The sequence below is a fragment of the Microchirus variegatus genome, assembly GCF_963457635.1.
Source record: "Microchirus variegatus genome assembly, chromosome: 6".
Lineage (NCBI taxonomy): Eukaryota > Metazoa > Chordata > Actinopteri > Pleuronectiformes > Soleidae > Microchirus > Microchirus variegatus.
The window spans coordinates 12,302,886-12,327,888 of record NC_139807.1 but is presented as its reverse complement, the minus strand read 5'-3'; the positions used below and the strand labels follow the sequence as shown (position 1 = coordinate 12,327,888).

The 25,003-nt window shown below is 41.8% G+C and overlaps 1 protein-coding gene across 2 annotated transcripts in view; it reads left to right on the top strand.

The window, feature by feature from the left end:
* The window catches only part of pcdh2aa1 (protocadherin 2 alpha a 1), a gene marked incomplete at its 5' end in the record, with an annotated part of 170,015 nt that extends 145,514 nt beyond the window's left edge, over positions 1-24,501 (top strand). For both annotated transcript variants that reach the window (XM_083890999.1, XM_083890998.1), the window contains 3 exons: positions 12,439-12,503; positions 14,782-14,867; positions 21,378-24,501. In XM_083890999.1, the coding sequence (XP_083747125.1) occupies positions 12,439-12,503; positions 14,782-14,867; positions 21,378-21,691 (465 nt within the window). In that variant the 3' untranslated portion in view covers positions 21,692-24,501. The remainder of the gene's footprint in view (positions 1-12,438; positions 12,504-14,781; positions 14,868-21,377) is intronic.
* Between the last annotated feature and the right edge of the window lie 502 nt (positions 24,502-25,003).

Here is a 25,003-nt window from a genome sequence, read left to right as displayed (position 1 = left end):
ACATGTGTACATGTCACATTATTGTTTTCCTTTCCCTTGTGGTCACAGTGTTCATGGCCTACTGGATGTGAGCTCATGTTGAAGTTAGAGTTGTACAGAGGTCACATAATCTCAGTGCATTTGTTTGGCTTCAGCAGACATTTTAACCTGTCACTGTGGAGACACACTTTAGTCTGCTAATATTCTTTTTTGTTTTGGTCCTCTTCCCCATTCACTTGTGACAGTTACACATGCAGAGCACTGGGCCTTATGAAGATACCTTTAATGGCGTATGACTGATTTGGTCATTTTGTCCTGTTTTTGTTTGTCCTTCTTCGTTACACTTGAACAATAGCACAATCCTGGCTCCTTAAACCCTGAGTAAAAATCTTATTATTGTTATTGGTGAGACCTGTGTTTGTTCTATATTTTAGGTTGACAAATATCTGCTGTGGGAAAGGTCTATTACACCAGGTTTCTTCAAGACATGCTTGAGCATTACATATATATATGTTATATGAGATAAACACATTGACAGCTTGCTAATCTACGGTATATGAGACCAACTCACATGCTTATGACTTCCACACAGTACTGTATATACACAGCATGTGGTTTTTTTTTCTTTTATTGCATTAAACCCACAGATGGTGATACTTTAATAGTGTAGATACATTTACAATTGTCCAAGCCATTTTTAATAGAGGGTGAACACAATACACATTCATTTAGCTGTTTACTGTTTAAGGAAATACACTAATACAGTTTCATACACAATATATGTTGTTCAGTTCTATTTGCAGCTCCTTATTTTATTATTTTTTATTTTCTTTGTCATAATTCCTCGTCCCAGTTCCATTTGCTGTTCCTCAGCAAAACGTGCATAGTGTTCATCATTTTACACCAGGTTCTATTTCTCTCTCTCTCCTCTCCTCCTCCTCCATACTGTCAGAGCCATTTTCCGTTCCCCTCCCCCTCTCCTTCACCAGCACTCCCTGAGAAGGGGAGCAGCTGAGAGAAGTAACAGGGAATTAACGTCGATTCCTGCAGACATGCGTGTCATCAGCCTCAGAGCGCATGTAAACACGATCTAATATATTTTCATTAACATCTCGAATGTGCGCACCGGCTGAGCTGAGACAAACCTGCTCTGCTTCGCCAAATGGCGCATCAATAAGTGTTGCTTATTATGTGCGTTGCCGTGGCACTGGGTCCTCTTCCTCCTCTGAGGTCGATTGTGCTTTGTGTTGCTGACGCGTTTGAGTCACTCAGACGATATGACCTCATTTTCAGGGAGTGGTCCGGAACAAACGAGCACGGCGGTCAGATCTGTCAAAAGTCAGTTAGTGTGGTCGGTTCTATGTGAAGAAGAGCGAGAAGGTGCTCTCTGCTCTGACAGACTGCGGATACAAGTAATGCGTAATGCGGGGTTATATGTGGGCCAGCGTGTGATTTAAAAATGGCAGCGTGCAGCATTCACCATCCGAGTAAATCCTCTCCTAGGTAGTCGCTTAGCTTTATTTTTTTTATTTATTTATTTATGTGTTTATTACAACAAGGGTCTCGGCTGTTCGCATAAGCTTGTGGTTTCTGAAACGACGCCTGGAGCTGTCTCGCTGCGTAAAAGTGGTTCAGAATGTGTTCAGTATGCTGCAGCTTTCTGTGAATGTGACTGAGAGGGAGGGGCAGGTAATTTTCCGCTACGAGCTGCAGCAGCAGCAGCAGCAGGAGCAGCAGGAGACTTCAGGACCGAGGTATCCGCTCCCCTCGGCTCGGCTCAGCTCAGATCTCCCTCCTGCCTTGCTCTGCGGCTGGGCGGGGCCGACAACTCCAAGTGTCAATCATAGCTAAACCGGTGGGGCGGGGCGAAGGGTTGTGGTGGATGAGGGAAAGAGGCTTTTATGTGTGCACCGTGTATTTATGCACGTTTCTTTTCATAGGTGACATTGCGTGCTGTGCGTGTTTTTTTTATAGAAATAATAATCATAACAATAATAGGAAAACAAATCTAAAGTGAAGACAATGACTTAGTGGGAACATTAAGACTTTAATTTCGACTTTGTTTTTGTATGAGCTCCCCCAGTGCTGCAACATTCCTTGAATTATTGATTGCAGTAGAAGCACACAGTTAAGTGGTTCCAGAGATTGCAGTACATGGATGGAGTGATGAACCTAAAGCATAAAACAGAAATGTCTTTACCTCATCATATCTAATACAAGGTGACAGAACAGCAGAATGGCGAACAGGATATGCATTTATTCCTAGTCTTTGTTTAGCTGTCTTTCACACATCGTATACACTTCCTGTTGTTCCCTCCCTTGCAAGGGTGTGTCCTTTTGTGCTACGGAGGTTAGCTCTGCTATCAGTCGTTGCCATGGAGACTGTTCTGAGCCATAATGAAATGATGAACTCGTCTGTTTCCAGGGAGCTGGCAGTAAGTACCAGCCCCCACCCAGACATCCATCTCAGCATGTGTTGCGGACGCCAGCAGTAAGGAAATGGGATGGACACAATAATTGGAAGCAGGAGAGATGGAGAGGAGGATATTTACCAAATATGTACAGCATCGTCATATGAGGCAAGTGAGGGAAACGTGTGCGGTTAGAGAATCACTTCAAAAAAATGTGAGAGGATTTTAGAGCATGTCACAAATATAGAATCATGGATTCAAGCCCCAAGCATGAGATAGTGAGAAAGCTTATGAGAGTGATATTGGCAAAACAAAATTATGCCTTGCAACGGAGTTAGAACGTCACAGACATTTGGTCACAGATATAAGAAAAAGGGATATCAATACCCCTCCCCCTCTCCCCCATTTCCACCAAAGCACTCTGCATCATTTTTACCCCTTGGTGGCACTAGGATGCTGTTGCAGGCTTTGGATTAGCTTTGTCATGCTCAGAAGCAAGGGTTGCATCCACTCCCATCCGGCAGGGATACAAAGCCAGGGCATCCTAAGAGGGAAGTATCCAAAGCCTGCCTGCTTTTACTGATAGCTTTGTTCAGTGCTACAACAAGAATCTGTTTGATTTATGCACCGGCAGAACCAGGACATCCAAGAAACTGTTTAACCTTTACAGGACACTAACGGGGGGATTTGTGCTGCTTTTAGCTGTCTAATGCCGTTTATGTATGAAGGGAAGGTACACAGGGGATCAGCTCAAATAAACATAACCAGAGAATTACTCCGCTATCCGCTTACTGTGTCCACACTGATTAAAAGGACTTTGGTTATCATGGGGCTCTTGCTTCCAAGGATATTACAATTTGTTATGTTATGCATATACAATTGTGGTAAGGAAAAGGTTGTTATAGTGCTCTTTGTTTTGTATTTTAGTTGTCTACTCATGTTATTATTGTCGAATAAGTTGTGCTGAAGACAGATAGAGGAGGTTTCCATACTTAATTTTGTGATAAACAATCACTTCAGAGACAAAATGCTTGAGTTAAGCCATAGTGTTGTTTTGTGTCTGACATAAGTTGTGTATAAGCTCTGTTTAACTACATATAAACACATCTACCCTTTTCACCGAACATTGCAGCAAGCCTTTACACTGATCTTTCTTCTACATATTTCCTCTGGAGCGTTCCTTGTGGTCATTGTTCAGATGAGAAAGAAAATCTCTACCACTATAGGGCGATGTCTATCCATGCCCTCATTCTTTCTCTCACGCTCCCTTCCTCTCTCACTCCTTCAAATGCACACTTTCATTGCTGATGGGTTTATGTGTCAGCGCTGTGGCTTAATGGCAGAGCCTATGGGCAGTGGGGAGATTATTCTATGTCCAACTTTTGTATTACCGATTTATTCCAACAGAGGGACCAGTTTCACTGTATCTGCAGTGCTCTCCTTCCCACCCTGTCTGCTGTGATCACATAGGACTACATCGTTTTTTTAGTGAGCCATAGTCCTTTCTATGACAGTTTTGTTTGTATTTCAGTTGATCTTTGCTGTTATTTGCACATTTCCTGACATCACAGATGTCACTGCACATCCACACAGCAGCCTGCAAACATCTCCTCACAGTCTTTCCCTCCCACTCAAATTCTTGAGAATAATTTTAATGCTCCTTATTGCCTGTAGCAATGCATCCATTTATCAAAGCCTCCATTTAAAAAATAAAATGAAACAAAAGCAAAAGATGCACTGACATTTAAGAATTACTTTTAGCAGTGTTTTACACTGTGTTTGTGTGTGTCAGCACGCACAAATGCCAGCTGAAATGCCATTAAAGCTCACATGACTATATAGTTTTGAAAGAGGAGGTGATGTAATGAGTCACGCTTCATGAAAGTTCAGCCATAACTTGTTCCATTGTGGATCTTTCTCGTTAACTCAGTGAAAAAAATTAGGGGTAGATTCTGAAAGTTATATGAATGGGTTTTAGAGTGACCACTTACCATACAGTATATCCATTAGGATGAGTGAAGACTGTGTTATTAATTTGGTGGCCATCTTGCATAATAGATGGAGTGGGTCTTGAGGGTGTTCATATTCTGCCAGAGAGAATGAACAAATGAGGGTTCTCTTTTTAAAAAAAAAAAAAAGTCTGAATCCACACTATTCATTCCTGTGTCTTTCTGTGCCAGCTTTCACTTTTTTGCCATTTGTTTTTATTTATTTTATCGATCAGTCTGCAAACATAATTGGCTCTTGTGGCTCAGCTGGAACAGCATTTGTCTGACAGAGGCGCAGCTGGAAGAACTCAGTATAATTTAGAGAGGAAGTGACAGTATCTTGGTGAAAATGAAAAAGTCAAGGTCAGGCAGATTCATTTATGAGGAGTTGGACAATTGTTTGCCAAACTATTGTTTTTCTAGACAAGATGTTATAAATAAACATCACTTAAGCAAGTATTTATTTAAAATGAAAAGGCGTCTGCAGGTGGAATTTATTTTGATAACTTTATCTGCACCTCCCTTGAGTAAGAAATGAAATAATCCACAGCTCAGCGACGCGCAATCAACGTAGGGACAGATGGGAGTATTTGAAAAAGGACTGAGTCGTGACATTTTAAAAACATGGTAAACAGGTACAAAGATCAGGTGTAAAACTTGATGTGCTTTTGTTGTTGACGAGGTAAACGTCGCCTGTTTTCCTTCTTTGTGTTCCTCCATTACACGGAGATTCAGACGGTCCACTGGGATCATCTGCTAAATGTCACAAACCTGTCTCAACCCCAGACTCTATCCTCGGCTGAAAGAAACTCTGTGTTATCACCGCTCTTCAGTGCAACACATTATGCAGAGACAAATCCCTGCCATGGGATATGGTAACCCTTTCTAAAGGTGAACAGAAAGGCAAACTGTATTTGTTTTAGTTTGTACGTAGTTTAAAATGGAAACAATACTGCAGCCATCAACATGCAGAATTTTGTTTTAAATACATTTTGTAAATACTCTTCTTTGTTATAATCTGTCTTCCTTCAACGGACACATGGCTGCTTCTCCTCACCCCCCCATCCCCACATTTGCCCACCTCCTCCTTCTCACCTCTGGGTGTGAAGAATCGCTCCATCCCCCCCAAAGCAGCATCCGAGTGACTCTGACTCACTGTCTCCTGGGATGCCAAGCACTGCCATGAGAGAGAAAGAGAGAGGACACAGATGATGTGGGCGGTGGCTCTTGGTCCATTTGCCAGGGTGACCCAGGTCTCACAAGGCCAAGTCTTCACAACAACGTGTCTAAAGAGTGGTGATGGATCACATCGACACAAGGGTGTTTTATCCACACATTATTCTCTTCTGGATGTATTTTTAGACTACACGTACTTGGTGGCTCTTATCATGTTTGTAGTGGTTAGGGCCAGTTTAGAAACAAATTGAACATCAACCTTCAATTTCTCTCCACTATGTTGACTGCATTTGTGTTGGGATTTCACCAATTAAACTGCATCCAATTCAAATCTTAATTTAATTGAGGTACATGGGTACCGAGACCGGAATAATTACAGGGCAAGATGGTGTGGGTAACGTCGACACCTGCTACACTACACATGCGCAGTTCGTCAGCAGACGTGACGGCGTTGAAACCGTCCTGTGTGGAAATGTTTAGGTGTAGTGGTGATGTGATGTGATTTACTAAACGACTGTTACCGAGGGACAGAGCAAATATCATTAGGAAATATTTGTGTTTGTGAGCATTCAATGGTTGCCTGTGATGAGATTTTTGCCGGATGTTGGTCATATCTGGACATGGGTCATAGTTGTCATCAGTCAATATGACTTTATGGATTTTGTCGATGTCTCAGCAATTAAAATATGATAAAACAGGCAGATCCCCCGCCCCTGTGCTCTGGTGTTGTGGATGAAAACAGATCAGATATACTCCCTGCAGCTGCACCTGCTCCCCCCGCCTATAACCGTTGTTTTGTTGATACAAAACTGAGAGGAAAAAAATATCTTTATCTCGCACGTCGAACAGCAGGCTTCCCAGGACGTTTATTTATTTTATTTATTTTCAAAATTGTCCGCGTGTTTTGCAAGATTGGTTCTTCATTAATCGTGAGTTTGCATCAGTGAGGACGTATAATCTGCCGGCTTCTTCATAAATCAGTTTCCACGCGCACAAGGAAAAAGGGCGGTGTCACTGACAAAAAAAAGGACGGAGAATGATTGTGTGGAAATAAAATTAGCAGATGGCACTGGTCGCTGTGTGTGGGCGCGTACATATACTATACGTATGTAGAATGATAAAAGTCTAGGGGTTGAGCTGTCTTTTGGGAGCTTAATCATTTTTGTTCGATGGTGCGCGATCGGAGGTGCTGAAATGCAGCCAGCATCGTTTGAGAGTGCCTCCCCCTCTCCTTTTGCACACACACACCGACACACACACAGAGGGAGAGGGAGGGGGAGAGAGAGGTAGAGGGACCAAAAGGAAGCGCCAGTGAAAGGAGTCAGAGGAAGAAGACAGAGGAAAAACATTACAGAAACAGACAAAGGAAAACATGGAAGCCCTGGCGAAAATTCACTGTTCACGTGCACCAGGAGGGATGCGGTGGTCGTCCTGCTCATAGTCGGAGATTTGCACGGACTATTCCCTCGGTTTAATGAGGCGGGTGGGGACGCACAGTGAGCTGAAAAGGCGGAAAGATCACCCGTCTGCAAATTCTGCATGCCTGCGATGGCTCTGACTGCGCGATGCTGTAACAGTGTGAAGGAGAATGTACATTTTGCTGTATATTTGGTTATTTTCGTACTGAGTGGCCTTACTAATGCACAAATTAGATACTCCATTCCGGAGGAGCTGGAAAACGGGGCATTGGTCGGTGACATTGTCCGGGATTTGGGTCTGGACCTGAGAAAACTTTCCACGCGACGCATCAGAATCACGTCGGACAGTGGACGCAGATATTTTTCCATCAATCACAAAACTGGGAAGCTGGTGGTGAGTGACCGCATTGACCGAGAGTCCGTTTGTGAATTTAGAGGCACCTGTTCACATAATCTGGAGGTCGTATTAGAGAATCCACTTGAGGTGCACAATGTGGAGGTGGAGATTTTGGACGTCAACGACAACACACCGCAGTTCCCTCGGGATGAATATCAGCTCGAGGTGTCGGAGTCCGCCCTCACCGGGTCGCGGTTCCACATTGAGGGAGCTCAGGACGCAGACGAGGGCTCAAACTCAGTGAAGCAGTACAGACTCAGCCCAAACGACCACCTAACTCTCGACTCCATTAAGCTCTTTTCCAATGGTAAGCACATTGAGCTGATTCTCAAAAAGCCCTTTGACCGTGAAAAGATTCCCTCTCACCAGCTAATCCTAACAGCAGTTGATGGAGGCACCCCGCAGAAAACTGGCACAGCCAAAATCAACGTACGTATCCTCGATGCCAATGACAACGTCCCTGCGTTTGACAGCTCTGTATACAAAGTGAAACTGTCTGAAAACTCTCCAACTGGCGCACTTGTTATCAAGCTCAATGCTACAGACCCAGATGAGGGCTCCAACGGGGAAGTTTTTTATTCCTTCAGCAGTTACACACCCGAGAGAGTGAGACAGATGTTTTCAATGGACACAGATACAGGAGAAATTAGAGTGAAAAAGAATATAGACTATGAGGAGACGAGCTCGTATGAAATGTACATTCAGGCGATGGACAAAGGACCAGCTCCAGTGGCAGTGCACTGTAAAGTAGTTGTAGAAGTTTTGGATGTCAATGACAACATTCCTGAGATTGTACTGTCCTCGCTTTCTAGCCCTGTGCGTGAAGATGCCCGGGCAGACACAGTCGTGGCATTGATCAGCGTGAATGACCGCGACTCTGGAACGAACAAACAAGTAACCCTAGAGATCATGCCCAACTTGCCCTTTAAGATAAAACCCTTCCGAAATCACTATACCATCGTCACGGCCGCCTTCTTGGACCGAGAGACCATCTCATCCTACAACGTCACTGTCAATGCTGTGGATGGCGGCAATCCACCGTTGTCATCTCAGATGACCTTCAAGGTGGATGTGGCAGACGTGAATGATAACCCACCTCGGTTTGAACAGACCTCGTATACTGTTTACATCACAGAGAACAATGCTCCAGGTGCATCCCTTTGTATCGTTAAAGTCACAGACGCTGATACTGGAGAAAATGCACGCATCACCTATACTGTCCTCAACGACAACAACCACGGGATCCCTGTATCCAGCTATGTCAGCATCAAACCTGGTACTGGCGAGGCCTATGCCCTTAGAGCCTTTGATTTTGAAAAGCTGAGAGAGTTTCATTTCCAAATCAAAGCCCAGGACAATGGAGTGCCTCCTCTCAGCCGTGTAGCTACTGTGTATGTTTACATTATGGATCAGAATGACCATGTGCCCAAGATAGTCTACCCACCTGCCAATGGGAGCCACACCATAGAGATGCTGATGAAGAATGCTGAGGCAGGAGTGTTGGTTAGCAAGGTGACAGCATGGGATAGTGATGCGGGGCAGAATGCATGGCTTCTTTATTCCCTGCAACAGACTAACACAGACCTTGATCTGTTCAAGGTGCACGAGTACACAGGTGAGATCCGCACCACAAGGCGGGTCATTGAGGACAACTCCACTTCCTTTGTTCTGACGGTGTTAGTGCGTGATAATGGTCTACCAGAACTTTCCTCCACTGCCACCATCAATGTGCACGTGATGGAGTTACCCCCAAAGTTAGCCCCTGACCCCAAGCGCATCATCAGACCTGACAGCCCTTTAATGTTTTCCAATATCACCATCTACCTCATCATTGCCCTGAGTGCCACAACCTTTGTTTTCTTGGTCACCGTCTGTGTGCTGGCCATTGTGCGTTGCCATGCCTACTGTACCCAGCCTGGCTCCTGCTCCCCATGTTGTGTATCCAAGAAGAGTGTTCCCGAGGGGGGCACCGCAGCAGTTGCTGCAGGTGGAGGAAGGGTTGCAAGTGGAGGAGGCGGCGGCGGGCAGCAGCCAAGCGACAATGTGGCCCTGCGGCGTGACCTAAAAGTCGAGCCGCATTATATTGAAGTGCGGGGGAATGGGTCTTTGACCAAAACCTACTGTTATAAGACATGCCTGACTGCTACGTCAGGAAGTGACACGTTTATGTTCTACAACACAGGACGACCTCATAGTGGAACTTGGGGCTCAGGCTACGTCACAAGCCACAGCGGCCAGAGCCAGATATTTGTACGACGTCTCAGTATGCCAGATGCAACTGCCATTCAGGTGTGTCTGGTGTGATCTGTGTTTGTTGTCTCAGATTTCCTTACAACAGTAAATCACACAAAGCCATAAAAGCAAAATGCTCAGAGTTATGGTTCAGGTGGTGTTGCAGGTGGTTTTGGAGTTGGCATTTGCAATTCTGGAGCTGTTGAATACTTAAATCTGGTATTTCATGTTTGATATTTCAAGTATGAAATACTTTTAGACACATTGGTTTTCTAGTGCAAAGTAGAATATAAACATAATCAAATAAAATATTCAATTTGAATGCCACTCCTAGTAATGGCTTAAACTTTTTTGTCCTTTTTTAAATACATATGATTTGTGCATATTAGGCTGAAGCAAGAGCCATCTTGCTTTTGGTGGCCTTAACAATGTTAGACAGATGTGTGGATAGCCTTGATTTTCTGGATGGGGTAGATAATTATCTTTACTTGTGTGTTCTCTACTTGTTAATGACAGGTTTGTTGTATCAGCCAAATTATATACATACAACCTATGACATTTATTCTGCTATGGCCTGTGTGCCACAACATAAAAAGACCAGAAGCCATTCAATTATATAGAAAGGTGAAATCTGGGCAGTATAGTACAGCATTCGCTAGCTACAAGGACCACCAGTCCCACTGCACCAAAATAATGATCTTCTGGTCACGTACATCTTGAGTGCTGAACAGTAAGCCAGAGATTGGGAATAGGTAAAGAAGCCAATGAGGCAGAGACTGTCTATATGTCATCTAAATGCAAGATTAGCTTAACATTTTCATGGCAAATTGATGAGAGTACACGGTTTACATTATTTTAGGATATATTAAAGCAAAAATGTAAATAGATAAGCATGATTTGTTTGCTTTGGAATCATGTTTACGCCTCAGTGAGTCTGTCTGTTCTGTGAAAAAGGGATGTATAAGATACATGAAGTTATAAAAAAAAAAGAGAGACATGAAGGCACAAAGGTAATAGTTCTTTTATTATTTGATGAGTTCCTCATTAAATGTCAATCATGTTTGTTCTTGCTATGTAATTAACTGGCAGTAATGTGTTTCTCTGTGCTGAGTCTGGATTGGCTGGCTCCCCACAGATGAGGCGGGGGGATGAAAGGTGATTGGACACAGTGTTGATGGCGGAGGTGTGAGCTCTGTATCCATGCTGGGAGTCTTTACTCAGAGGCAGAGGGAAGAATAGAGGAAAAGGGGAGAAATGGGTTGAATAGCCAAAACAAACGCTTCCTTTATTCAACATTTTACAATCTTAAGTGAGTGAAGGAAATATAGTACACTAAAATATGTATAGTAATATATTTTTAATACAAACTATAGTTCTCTGAGATTCCTCCTTTGTAAAATGATACTTAGTTAATGGATTGTATTTGGGAGCATTCTTGTTCTATATTCTCCTGGGAGACGTGTTCAGGTTACAGTTTCTGGTTTCTAATGTCTATTCGTGGTAGTATCTCTTTTTTCCCCATAAACACATATGGCCAAGCAGACTTTAGAAACCAATTAGTACCATTTGTGACCAATGAACTTTTACCCCCATGTCTCACTCTTTTCCTGTGTATTGCACAAAAAGGTTAAAAATAGACACAAGCTTATTCTTCATGCTAACATTTTTTTTTTGCCTTTCAATATCAAGTTCATCTTTGGTGTAAGATAAGTGTTGCAGATGTAACCATAGTGACTATGTAGAAATGATGCCGCGATTGAATGACTCCACAAGGAGTAACATGCTTCTCTCATCAAGACCAACAATTGGATTTCAAGGGTGATGAATGCCCACTGCAGATTCACAGAGGTCAATGCAGCTTCAGTAGCAAGCAAACATTTGTCATATTTGAAAGGAAATGGGATTGCAAATGGGTTTCCTATGAACTGCATGGCCATGCAGGGAGAATTTAGTGACCTCAGTCTGATTGGTTGAGCTCTGTCAGTGGCTTGAGTCTTAGAGGAAATGCAAACTCATATAGTCTGGGTTATGGCTCATTTTGCTGCGTTGTGAGCATGATCTTACTGAAAAGTCTCCTACTAATATAATTTTCTTTGATTTAGTGTCATATTTTAGCATTTATGTTCTTCAAATTACGATATCATTAACAAATAGCGTTACTAGCAGACAGTCAGAGGTTGTGGTGCTGTCTGCGTTTACGAGGTGTCTGTCGAAATGCAGAGCTGTTTGGTTTAAACTGACATCTGTCTTCGCCTGTCCATCTCCCTCTGCCTATGACCTTCACAAGAGGGAAATGCTGGAGAGCAGTGGGTGGAGGGTAAAATGTACTCGGGGCTCTTCACAGTTACATTACCAAAATGTGTCATACTGGCTCAAGCTGTGGCCGATCTTTGCTCGAGAAACTCAATGTTTCTATGTAACTATGAAATGAGTGAGATGTTCAGAAACCATCTTCGACCATGTTGAGATGCATCTTGATATTAAAGTAATTTTGTGATTGGAGATTTAGAATTTATTTAGTCTGTCATCAGTGCATCCAGCAATGTTGGGGTTCCTCAAAGTGTCACTGTGTGTCACAACCAGGGTCATTGGACAGCTGGAGTGAACTATCTGTCTTTTTTTCCCCCTCAAAGGACATAAAGGAGATGAGTAAGTTGCAGTAGAAGGACATGAGTGCATCTACAAGCTTCAGCTCATTATTCACTTTTTGTCACTGCTAAACTTGTTTGTGTGTATGTGTATGTAACACTCACTCAGTTCTCTTGATGACTTATTAATGAGATGGTATTGGCTTTCACGTGTACTTAAAACTCAATCCTTTTCACTCTCTCTTGCAGCCCAAGGCGCCAAATGCAGACTGGAGATATTCAGCCTCCCTGAGAGCAGGAGGAGTAATGCAAAGGTAAGGATCACATTTTTTGACACTTTGCTGTAAACATGTAATTATAATATTATTTATCTTTACAGATTTAAGGATATTTTACATAATTGCCTACATAATTTTAGGTCACACTAAGTTAGTTAATTCCAGAGAAGTGTGCTGTAGTTGATGCATGATGTTTTTCATGTGATCAATGTGCAACCAAGAGGCATGCTGTTCCATTAATGCTATTTTAATGACTTTAACTGGCTTATTACTTTTAATAAGCCTTAGTGCTGGTGATGGTATTGAGCTGATCCTGAGGTTCACTGTCTAATGCCCCAATTAATTACATAATACATACAAATCTGAAGCCGTGCCCATTTATGTACCACAAGCTCACCTCGGTGATGTATTTGTTCACATGTCTGTTCCAGTAAATATGTGTGAAATGATGTAGCACAATGATGTAGCCCATTACTGCCCCACCTGCAGTAATGTGCAGGTGGGGTTTCCAATCAGACTGATGTTAAACAGAATCCTCCCCCTCTTGTGTTAACTATTTTATCAAACATGTCCCAATAAGCACAGTTTGACAAAGAAACACAAAGAAAGACCTTACTTTGTTTAAAACATCAAATGTAAATAAACTCAATATTATATTACAATGGTAGTCGTTATCAGCAGTGAATGTGAACTAAAATGGAGCCATATAAGAGATATGAAAATATAAAAATAAGTGGTTCTTATAGTATTAGCAGACAGATGGAGAACTGACAGGAGGGAAGGATAAGCAGATAAGCAGGGGTCAGTGATGGATGAAGGGCAGGTAGTCAGGTAGACAGATGGCCTATCAGGGACATGGGGATTGCTGCACGACCGAGCTGTTACCTGCTGTGAGATCAGATGGATGCAGTCAAATTAAGGGTCATGTTAAAGAAATGGCGCCATAATTACAAATAGTATAACATCTTAATCTAAATTTGATTAAAGACCATAGGTGGATGGATTTTAGATGGTGGCCTTGAGAAGTGGACAAATCTTTCACACATAAACAATAAGCTCCTCTCTAGTACAAAGGTCTATATGTGTCTTTGCTGCCACTTTCCAGTTTATGTTACCTTAATAGTGACACCCGTATCTTTACAGATGTATACATTAACTGTAAAGGCACGCACACTCTGCACAGGTGTATTTATGTGTGCAGTGTGATGTCTGTCAGACTAACACGAATGAGCTACAGCTGCAAAAGCAGAGATAAATAAGCATTAATGTGTTTATATTTTGAGTCTTTCTTATGACTCAATACCCCTGCTGAGTGACTATTTCCCTGCGTCAGTGCTATACAGCAACATAATCAAAGCATGCATAATATGACAGTTTGCTACTCCGCCCAAATACCATATAATGTGCCATGACACAAGCTATTTGATTTTATTTACATCCCAAGTGTTATCACAAATTCCATTTTAGGCATTTGTGTTGCACATTTAGGATTTGCAGTAGTTACTGTATGATCTGTAACAAATTTGGATGTGTGAGTGTTTCATTGCTGGAAAATGACGAGGAAGCATGTGGTTAAAGGCACTAGGAGAGAAGGGTAGACATTAGCTGAAAAGTGTATCATCAGTCTAGTGTTTGCCATTAATATTTGATCAGCGTGGTGATACGGATGCTCAGCTGCTCATAAAATGGCCTCTGTGGTCAGATCCCTTTTTGTCTCTTCACAAAATCACTGTGCAGAGAGATCAGTACAGATAAACTATGGGCATTTACAAAATTGTGTTTAATTAACCCACTACTTAGCTGAATACGTACTCACAAAGACCTCAGTTTTTAACATATAAACATCCATTTCACAAATTGATTTCTGTTTTTAGAATAGTGTTTTCTGTGGATTTACTTATTTCTCAATATGATAATTCATGTTGAACATAACGTCTAATTTAAGAGGGTTTTAATCTGCTGCTAATACCAGCAGCATGAATGTAACTATGTGTGGTGCCGCCAAATCACACAAAAGGATAAGTGGGCGGTTTTATTGCTCTAATTATAATTTGATTACCTTCTAGGGGTTATGTGTCATGGCTAGGGTGCTATATTTGTGTAATGTGGGTCAACAGACCTTGGAGGTCTGTTAGAGTAAAAGTTCTGCCCTCTTTTCTTCAGAGTATTGAACTAGGTTGAGAGATAAACAGATTTCACCTGGATCTTCATGACTGAAATCTGATTTTACACAACATACAGTACTGTGTGCTGCATAGTGAGATTACAAGTGTGTACTAGTGTGTAATATGTGAATGTATTTTTTCTTTTCCAGCTCAGTGCACATGGAGGAGTCCTCAGTAATGCAAGGAGCCCAGGGTGTCCTGGTTCAGAACTGGCCTACTGTATCCAGTGCTGCTGGTAAGAATCATTCAAGCACCTTCAGATAAACCAACCAGAACTAACGTCACCAGTGGCATAGATTAAGAAAATAAATAAAGAGAGATCAGACTTGCACTCCAACATTGAGACAGAAACATCTCAAACTAAATCAATAGATCGCTATGCCACACATTCCATGACAAAGACTCAGACACATTTTAGCAAAGAGTCTTATACTGATAAACATACATCTCTCAAGAGCTTGTTGAACCTGAAGAGAGTAATAAAATGAGGAAAACGGATATCATCTGTCAGATCACCTCAACCCAATCAGATTACTTCCCACTGCTGCAGGGACAGGAAATGACATGTGCCACATAGGTATAGATGGAGATCTCTGCTCCCTGTAGCAGGAAGAGAGACAATAAAGAGCAAAAGAGAAGGGAGGAGGAGGGTAATAGTTGATTCAATTATCAACAAGATGTTTACAGAGGGATAAGCCACTGAACTACAGGGGAGACATATTAGAGAGGCATAGTAAATTATAATTCCCTCACATTCTTCACCTTCTAATGTGCATGATTTCTCAATGTGTTGCTTTTCAGACCCAAAAAGACCCAAATAAGGTATTTATGAGGCGAACTAAAATATATTAATGGTTATCTATAAACATTTGTATTTTTTTAGTATAATGTGTTGGAAACAATAAGCTATTTAATTATATTGCTTCGTAGTGATGGGTTTCAATGTCCCTTTTAAAGGTCTTAAGCTGTGAGACATTTCAGTTACAAGACGGTCTGTGAAATTGTGAGTCAAATTGGAAGTCTAATGTAACAGAGAATTCATAGCACTGTTTCTGTTAATAAGCTGCAGCTAACTTAACACGCATTAGTGGAAGTGTCAAGACGGCTTGTTGCTTGACAACCAGGATGTCTAAATTTAACTGTTTGGACCTTTTGCTGCATCATTGTTGTCAGGCATGTTGGAATATGGGCATGGATTGAACAGAGTTACAAAGGCTGTGTCCACCACATCCTAATTATGTTGCCGATGACAGTAGAGGGTCACATTTTACGCAGAGAAGTCACTTTATTTTGAAGGCAAGAAAAGAACACAATGTCCCAGGGTAGAAAAGACTCAAACAAAGCTCTGCAACGGAACACTTACAAAACAATGCTACATGAATCATAAGAACATTAATAAGCAAAACAGAACTCAAAATGACAGCATCCTCAATTCTAAATGACATTGACATTGTAATAATATTAGGCATAAAGGCAACAGAATTCATATTTCTTTATGCACTAATCCAAGATATCTGCCCGTATAGATGCCTTATATCACAGTGTCAGTGGCCTCTCTGCATGGAAGAGAATTACTTGTTATGTCTTGTCTTTCCTCATGATGACAGGCAAGTGGAATCAAAGGTGATTAAGAGTGAAATAGAGGCGGGGGGGTAACATGAGAAAAGGATAGAAGTGGAATGAAAAGATTGGAGCATGGGCAACAGTGCAATTACGTGTAGTTAAAGAGGTGATTTGTTATAAATTAAGACTGCTGAGATGGCCTGGCCTGGTGTGTTTCATAGAGAAAAGGGTGGTGGACTGCATGGGCAAGCAGACAAACTACGCAGGCACTAAATACTGTATTTTATCACCCACTTTTCTTTTTTTTTGCCTTGGCTGGGTGTGGAGAGATGGACAATAAGCTAGATGGATAAATAAAAAGAGAGAGAAAACAGACCGTTGTGACGTCTTCAGGGTGGGTCAGTGAAAACAGCATCATCTGGCAGGGCTTAAGGGGGTCTAATTAAGCCACACTTGTGTACACGCAAACATAGACAAAGAGATGCACGTGCCTTGTTTCTCTCAGTATAGAATAATTTATGGAGTGCCCGATACTGAGAGAAAAGATTGAAAAAGGTTTGTGTTCTGACATTTTAGTTTGGTTTCGCATATGATCTCTGAAATGAGAGAAGTTTGGATATTGATTAAAAAATGGTCACATGCATCACTGTGAGTGATAGACTGAATTATTTATTGCTAAACTGTCCTGCTTGTGTGGCTTGACTTTGTTTGTTGAGGGAATCATACCATTCTAAGTCCTGAACCAAGATGTAATTTTGCCTCACAGTCTATTTTTTGTTTCAATGTGCGACATGAAGGTACAGTCGTCAAACGCCCCCAGCTTTTACCCTCTCATTTAGAGTGTGAGTGTTGGCATCATTTTGGGCAAATCATGGCATCTTGTGTGTTTTTGCATGAATTTGCCAATGCGCGCGCGTGTGTGCGTGTGTGTGTTTTGGCTGCCTGCTTTGTGTGCTGCTCCTGCTGGGACAGATGGAGCGCAGCCCACGCCCAGATGAACAGACCCACATTAATGAAATCAGGGATTTGCTTGCTGTCTTACTCTCTCGCCCTATCCATTTCTCACTTCCTCTCTGTCCCTCTACCCTATCCCTCTCTTTCTCTGGATCACAAGTCATTCTCGTAAAACACAAGCCTGCATGTTTGGAGATAGCAGTACGGAATTGCGACATAGATGGCCTGGGAGAGGGAAGGAGGGTAGGGAAATGGGAAATTTATCGAAAAGATACCAACAGTGAAGCTTTAAGGTGCATGGGAAGGTGGAGAAGTGATGGGCATAACTTGTTTGGAAGGGAGTGACAATGACTCAATCAGAGTGACTGAAAATGTGACGACAAGAAAAGAGAGGGAGCTGTATGAGGCTGCTGTTGCTAAGGGAGAGTGGTTAGACTAGAGGAGAGAGCGAGAGAGGGAGAGAGAGGGCTTGCAGCATTACTCTCCATCAGCACAAGCACTGTCACCATGAATTTAATGTCCTAGTGCTTCACCGGAGGATGCAGTTTCCATGGCAACCATTCACAGGCCCTAATATTAAGAGGAGAAAGGAGGGGAGCCAGTCTGTTTTAGGGGAGTGCAAACATACAGTATTGTGTGACCAAAAAGGTACTGGAGGAAGGGGGTGTCACGCAAAAGGGAAGGAAATAAGAGCAAGCTGTGGCATCAGGTGAAGGACAAGCTGGTGGAGAGTGACAGTGCTTATGGGCACGTGTAACAGGTATGTTTTGTGGTAAATAACTGCAGTAGACGTCTATCAATGCAAAAATAGACACAAGGATAAAGGCAAAAGGCCAGGAGAGGGGGAGGACGGTCTGAATCGATGATGGAGGAAAAGATGGGGGAAACGTTGTGCTTTATTTTGCTCCTTCAGCATCACAGGGGTTGAGTGTAGGAAGAAGAATTAAATTTAAGACAGAAAAAATAGAAGGATGATTACATTCAAGGAAGCCTGTCACTTTGATGCATTATGTGATGTGATATGAAAAGATTTCTGGCACCATCAGAAAGGTAAGGCAGAATAGTCTAGATGTTGTCTATGGACTTCACTTTGCTTAGTCACAGTATTTTTTCATTCCAAGCCTCTTTATCTTTATCTTGCCAGCACCCCCGCAGAATATATGCATTTTTCCTTTCTATTATTTTTTCACCTACACAAACGAACATGTTGAAGACAACAGAGATGCACCGATAACCAGTCAAAAAGCCTAGGACAACATTCAGTGTTATTTTTATTGTGTTAAGTCCCGTCACTTTGGATTATTTGTGTTCACCACCTGCCACTTCATCCAGCTCAAAACAGACAGCGTTGTGGTCAATCCGGGATGAAACACAAAAAACAATACACATACAAATATGCACATTTTGGGATGTAAGACAAATAAATCTGCAATAAGTATTAGTATTTTTACCCATTACTCTTTTTTTTGCTATATGAAGTAATATGACACTGTATCCTGGTACCCTAAAGTGTCCTTTATTACCATCCAGGCGTCGCAGAGAAAAGGCAGACCCATAAATAAGAATTAGATAACACAACATCATACACACAAACAGAAAAAGGTGCTGTGTGGAAAAAGGGTGTGGTCCCAGCTGACTGGCTGCCTCATAACCCACGGGTGTTTCCACTGGCTACTGTGCAAGAAACAAAACAAATCTCACCTTCAGGATTCTTTGAATTCATCTTTCTGAGATTAGTTTTGTGATGAGAATCTATATTTATATATATCTGCATCCTTGCACTCCCTAGCCTCTCTTCTTCATCCGCCTCCTCCTCCTCCTCTTCCTCCACAGCTCTTTATGTAACACTGCACTGTGCTTCTGCCAAACTTGCCGACAGTAGGGTGAGACAAGTGGATGAATAAAGTGGACGTGACAAAATTGACCTTGGGTGATTTAAGTGGCTGTGAATACTGTGAGCTGCACTTCGCATTCACACCAAACTCCAGAGACTGATCTGAGAGGAAAATACACAAAATCCTTGACTGTAATGCAAATGTATTGTTTACAATGACCTGTGTCATTACATACACAGAGGGTTAAATGTTATGGAGCTGAGGGCAACAGTCGTCATGAAACTAATATATAATGAGTCTGGTAGCTATCAGTGATGGACAAGATGTTTGATACCCTATCATATTAATACGAACATTAACATTGATGGGCATGATTAAGATTGTTGTCAATAACTGGGAGGGATTGGTGTTGGCTGTCTGAGACTTTTCACGCTAGATTAGATGAAAGGTCAGAGGAGACGAGAGAGAGAGAAAGGGTGTTGCATGGCAGGATGTGCAAAATAAACAGAGACAAGTCTGATATGAGCAGTGGGTGAGTTTGTCAGAAAATTGTAATATTTAGACATAAGAGGGAGTAAATATAAAAGTGATTAATGTATACACAGTTTCCTATCACTATGGAAAGGACATGCAATAAAGACTGTTGCAGCAATGCAGAATTTCAGTTGCACCATGACAAGCCAGACCACACTATGCCCCATAATTCTTTAGAGCCATCGAGACATTGGAGACATGTACCCTGCCCTGCTTTGCCCTTCCTGTGTGCTCTCAGCATGACTCATCCTTTTCTGGGATGATGAATGCAAGTTTGCACTGGTGTCTCATCAAATTCACACACTGATTTAGGCAGGTTGTTAGCACTCCAGAATTCTATGTTCACCAATAACCGCAGACTTAAAATCACTGCAGCTCTATTTAGGCAATTACTGATTTGATTTAATATATTCTTTTTCATTCATTTTTTATCATCTTCAGCTTAGTCATTTCTCTTGCAGGGGGACAAGCTTTGCAGCAGTGTGTGTCTGTCACTGATGATGGTTTTATGCCAAGCAGGAGACATAATGTTTGATGTCCAGTATATCGACTCCACAGATCTGTCACTGTGAGCCCATCTCACAGAGTTAATCACATAAAATGGAAAGTTGTGGGAAGGAAAATGCTATGAAATTCGAAAAAAAGCGCTACATTTATTATTTTAGCAGCCCCAAAACAAACCTGTTAACTGGGTTTGACACATTATATTGTTTTCTTACTGATATGATGGAGAATATAGATGTATCAACCTGTCCCCATCCTTACTGCAACATCTACTTTGTGTTTCATTCAGGCCGTCTTTACTGGATGTAGCTGATATCATTTTTAAATTTTTTTTTAATAACATTAAACAGAAACCGACATTTATATAATGGATAATTTGGGCCTGACTGGGTAGGAAAAGACTGGTATTATCTGCCCTGGGTGCAACACGAGGTCAGGCTTCTTCTTCTTCCAGACAGTGTTTGTCCTGGTTGGATGGAGCTGTGCTCATTTAAGGAACTCTGTGAAAATCCATGCCTTTGAAAGAAACTCAGAAAAGGAGTCAGGAAAAAAAGAGAACATTGAAGAGTTAGTGTGGCAAGTAGGTCATTGCTGTGAGGAAAGACCCAAAGCAAAAGGGACTTTTACTGCTCTATCCAGTACAGAGATACAAATAAATGTGTTGACATTGGGATCATCAATGACCTCCTACAACAGTTATACCCACCATTTAGAGACACTTTTTCTTTCTTCACTTTTCTTATCAGTGTCTTTTTCAACAAGGAGTTGTTGTATACTTTTGAGTATAGAGGACTTGCACTAAGGAAAGCTGTTTTCTTGCCAGTCTGTTTACTTACAGGTTGCAATTTAGAACAAGTGCACAGTTTTAGCCTCATAAACAGCACAATTGCTTTAAGCAAACATCTGCACAAATATATTACTCAACGGCAGCCATGTTGCTTTGTTTTATAAAAGAAACCAAGTAGAAGTTCCATATATTTTGGCTTTGGCCAGGAGGGAGTCTTAGTAAAACTCCCTTTCACTTCCCCCACCTTCTGCACATTTGCACTGTGCCCTTCATTTTTATTTGCAGCACATAATTTAATGATTAGCCACTTGGGCTGTGTCCCACAGGCATGTTCTCTGAGCACAAAAGATGCAGTTCTGTGGTGAGTTATGGCTGATGTTAGCAAGACTGAGAGGGCAGACACACCTCACATCAGCTGAGAAACCAATTGGGATTTCAAGGTGGTTTGCTTGATTCATGAATCTCATTTTTGTGTCTGCAGAATGTTGCAGTGAATAATAAGTGGCCGCAATCTTTAATGTAAAATTTAAAAGGAAAGTTACCATGATGCTCTCTCTGTTTCTTTCAGATGGTGAGGGAGGAGAAGTGTCCCCTCCAATGGGTGCTGGTGTGGACAGCAACAGTTGGCACTTTCGCTATGGCCCTGGTGGACCCGGTGCACCCCCACAACACCTGAAGCCCGGCGAGGTTCCCCCAGAAGCCTTCATCATCCCTGGCTCCCCAGCCATAATATCCATCAGACAGAACCAAGGAGGAGAGGATGACAAGAGTGATTTCATCACCTTTGGCAAGAAAGAGGAGGCCAAGAAGAAGAAAAAGAAGAAGAAGGAGAAGGAGAAGAAAGACAAGAAGGATAAGGGCAAGGATGATGGAGATGAGTAGAGAAGCAGGAGGAGAAAATAGCAAAGAAGAAATGGGTGCTGTTAAAACAGAGGTACCAACCAAAGTCCACTGGGCAAAAAGAAAATGTGCAAACAATAAAAGATATATAAATTTAATTTTATTACCTAATTCCACTAATAGCATTCTAAGCGCCTACTGTTATGAACCTGGCCTTATCAAGAATTACTTTACCTTCAGTCCCTTGCTGAGGTAAATTGTTGATCTTGACTTGACAAACAATAAAATTATTGATTTTGCTCCAGCCCCTACGTGCCTATACACGTTGAGTCAACTCCGGTCCATCCTTTCCAGTCGGGATGGACCACACTTTTACCCTCCTCTTGATTTTTTTGTCTCCTGTAACCCACTAGGCATGTTGGCACCTCTGTCTTACCCCCTCCCCAACTATGATGTGTAAACCATTCTCTCAGAGAAGAGACAAATACTTTGTACAAGAACAACTAAAAGCTCTGTGCCAGCCAAGGAAAAGAAGAATGATGCAGAAGATGACACAGATCTATGTGATCTGGAGCTGGACACACACATACACACACACACACACACTTGTAAATAGCACAGATGAGAATCGCTGAAACTAAGGCTAACATGACACTGCTGCAGATTCCTCTGGTAATTACCGACAGTGTTTCCTAAGATCGCAATGAAACCAGATGCACACACACGCATGCTCACACACATCAGAAACATGCAAACACAAGACCACACACGTCATGGCAGAGATGACACAAGAAGCACTTGAAAGAAGGAGAGAAGTACAAAAAAAAGAGAGGAACAATTGACATCAAAGTAATGTGCTTAAACCAAGACACTGCAAGCTTTTTGCCCTGCACAGTCACCAATGTGGTGAACATGTGTAAATCAACACTCTCAGGATGGAAGCGGCATCCTTTGAAATCATTCTGTATGCTCACTGCATTTGAAGGACACAGAGCTTCATCTCCAGCCAGAATCCCAACAGAAGAATGCAGAGAGCCTGGAAAGATGGAAATAGGAAGTTGCCTCACATTCTCCTGAGGGGAAGAGTCCAGCTGAGCTGGCTTGTGAGTCTGCTTGTGGTCAGTGGACTCTGATGAAACCAAATGCAGAATATTCAGAGTCTAGAGATTTTGATAACACCTTCTCTTCTTACCCATCCCTGCTGCAGCAAAAGCCTAACGCTTTTTGCTTTGAATGTTTGGTAGCATATAGTCCTTACCTGTTTCCTTGAGTTTACAACTGCTCACCTGCTTGTACTTGCCCCAGATTCCCAGAAGCCATCCTCTCCTCCCAACAACTGAGTTCCCCCCCCATGGTCACTCACCCCACTGATAGGCTCCATAGAAATTATACTTTTCTTTTATTCTAAGATCAATAGTTACATACTCATATTTTAATATCCCTCTTCTTTTTTTTATGCCTTTTGCACGTCATGCCTACCCCCCATCTACCCCCAGATACCACCCCGATCCTCCACACTGACCCCTCGCTCAGGATCAGTCCTGGGAATGGCCTGCTCTGAACATTGTGGTGTGCTGAGAACAGCATGGAGTAATGTGGATGAGGCCTGGGGAAGACCAGTCAGGGTCCTACACGCTGAGCTCTTGTAAAATATCTTTCTAAGTGCAAAACGGTTCAGTGCTTTTAACTTGTTAATATGATGCTCATTTCCTGTTTGTAGCCGGTAATGAGAGGGGACCAGGTGGGATGAAGCAGGTCATAGTGGCGGAGGACAACAATTAAATGGAGAGACAGGTGCCATGGGCTGGCCCTCTCCCCCTCCACGTGCCAGAGAAGTTCTCCACACTAATTGTTTAGAACATTGAGTCACATATTAGCTTTTATGTACGCTGTAAATGTAAGCATAAACCCGTCAAATCTGATACAAATGTGGGCTTCTAGGGATTCCTGACAACTACATCCCACCAGTCCGCTCTCAGGAGGTTTTGAAAAAGGGGCACACACATGCCTCAAGATCTGCTTCTGTTGGTTCCCCTTCTCCTGCCTGTAACTTGTTGCCAGGTCCCCCAAAGTTTTGCGGCTCAGTATGATGTCACTCCATTAAGTGGCTGCTGCATGTACTGCTCTAAGGAAACACATACTATATAGAGAAATATATATAAATAGATAGATGGCTATGATTTTATTATTTTGTATTATCATTTTTTTTCTTCATTCGCACAGGAGATATTTGTTTGTACTTCTGTCTCTGCCAAACATCTACGTACTACCATCCTCATGCTCCACAGATGTTGTATGGCATCCACTAAACCTCTTTCGATATTTGTAAATGCTATAGTGTGATACCTTTCAGCGCAAGGTTGTCATCTTTCTTTTACCAAATATGATTTTTGTTTTTGAGAATAAGCAAGTAAAAAAATGCAAAAAAAATGCAAAAAAAAAATCATTCCGTGTCTGGCTTTGACATGACGATCTAACTAAAACTGTAATATTGTAACTGAAATATGTATGATTCTACGATGAGCTTTCACTTCCCTTTCACTCTTAAAAAAAAGAAAATGACTGAAAAAATAGTCCAGTGTAAAAAAACTGTATATGTAGTATCTTCTTGTGTTTAGTGAGCATTCATGCTGTCATTTTTTCCCAATGTATGGTGGTGAACTATGGTGGCACTGTGCTGTCCTTAATGGATCAGCTCAGATCTGTTGTTAAACCCTTTTTTGTACACCCACTCATCAATTGTAACAGTGAAGTAGTGGATTTCATTTATTTCATTTATTTTCTGACTTTTTATTATTTTACCCAAATGGATACAGTGGTAAAGTGTTTTGTTTATAAATCACTAATAAAGTTTTCTTTCTTAAAAACAAATTTTGAATGTATTGTCCTTGGATGCTTGTGTGTGGTTTTGAATTTTCTGTCTTCAAATTGATTGTTTTAGGTGTAATTAAATGCTTATCGATCGTTGGAGATTACACAATGGTACAGTTAAGAGTGAAAGGAATGGATCAGTAAGAAAAACATTCAGTACATTTCTTCTCATCAGTGAGGACAGGATTCACAGAATGTCTGCAGCTGCTCTCCTCTTTCACTCCTCTTTCTCTGCAGTGAGCACTCAGAAATGCTCCATCCCTGCAGCTCTAAAAGGCACAGTCACAATGACCTGAATGATGCCTCTTTTCTCTCTGTTGAAAGCCACGGTCACAGAATTAGAGTGGCTAAGTAGATTTACTGTGTCCCAGTGGGTGAGTTTGAAAAAAACAAACAAACAGATATCAGTCATGTTGGCATAGATAATGTGCTGCACTGATAATCAACGTTTTATCCAGTCATCAACTCAGACTGCTGTCTCAA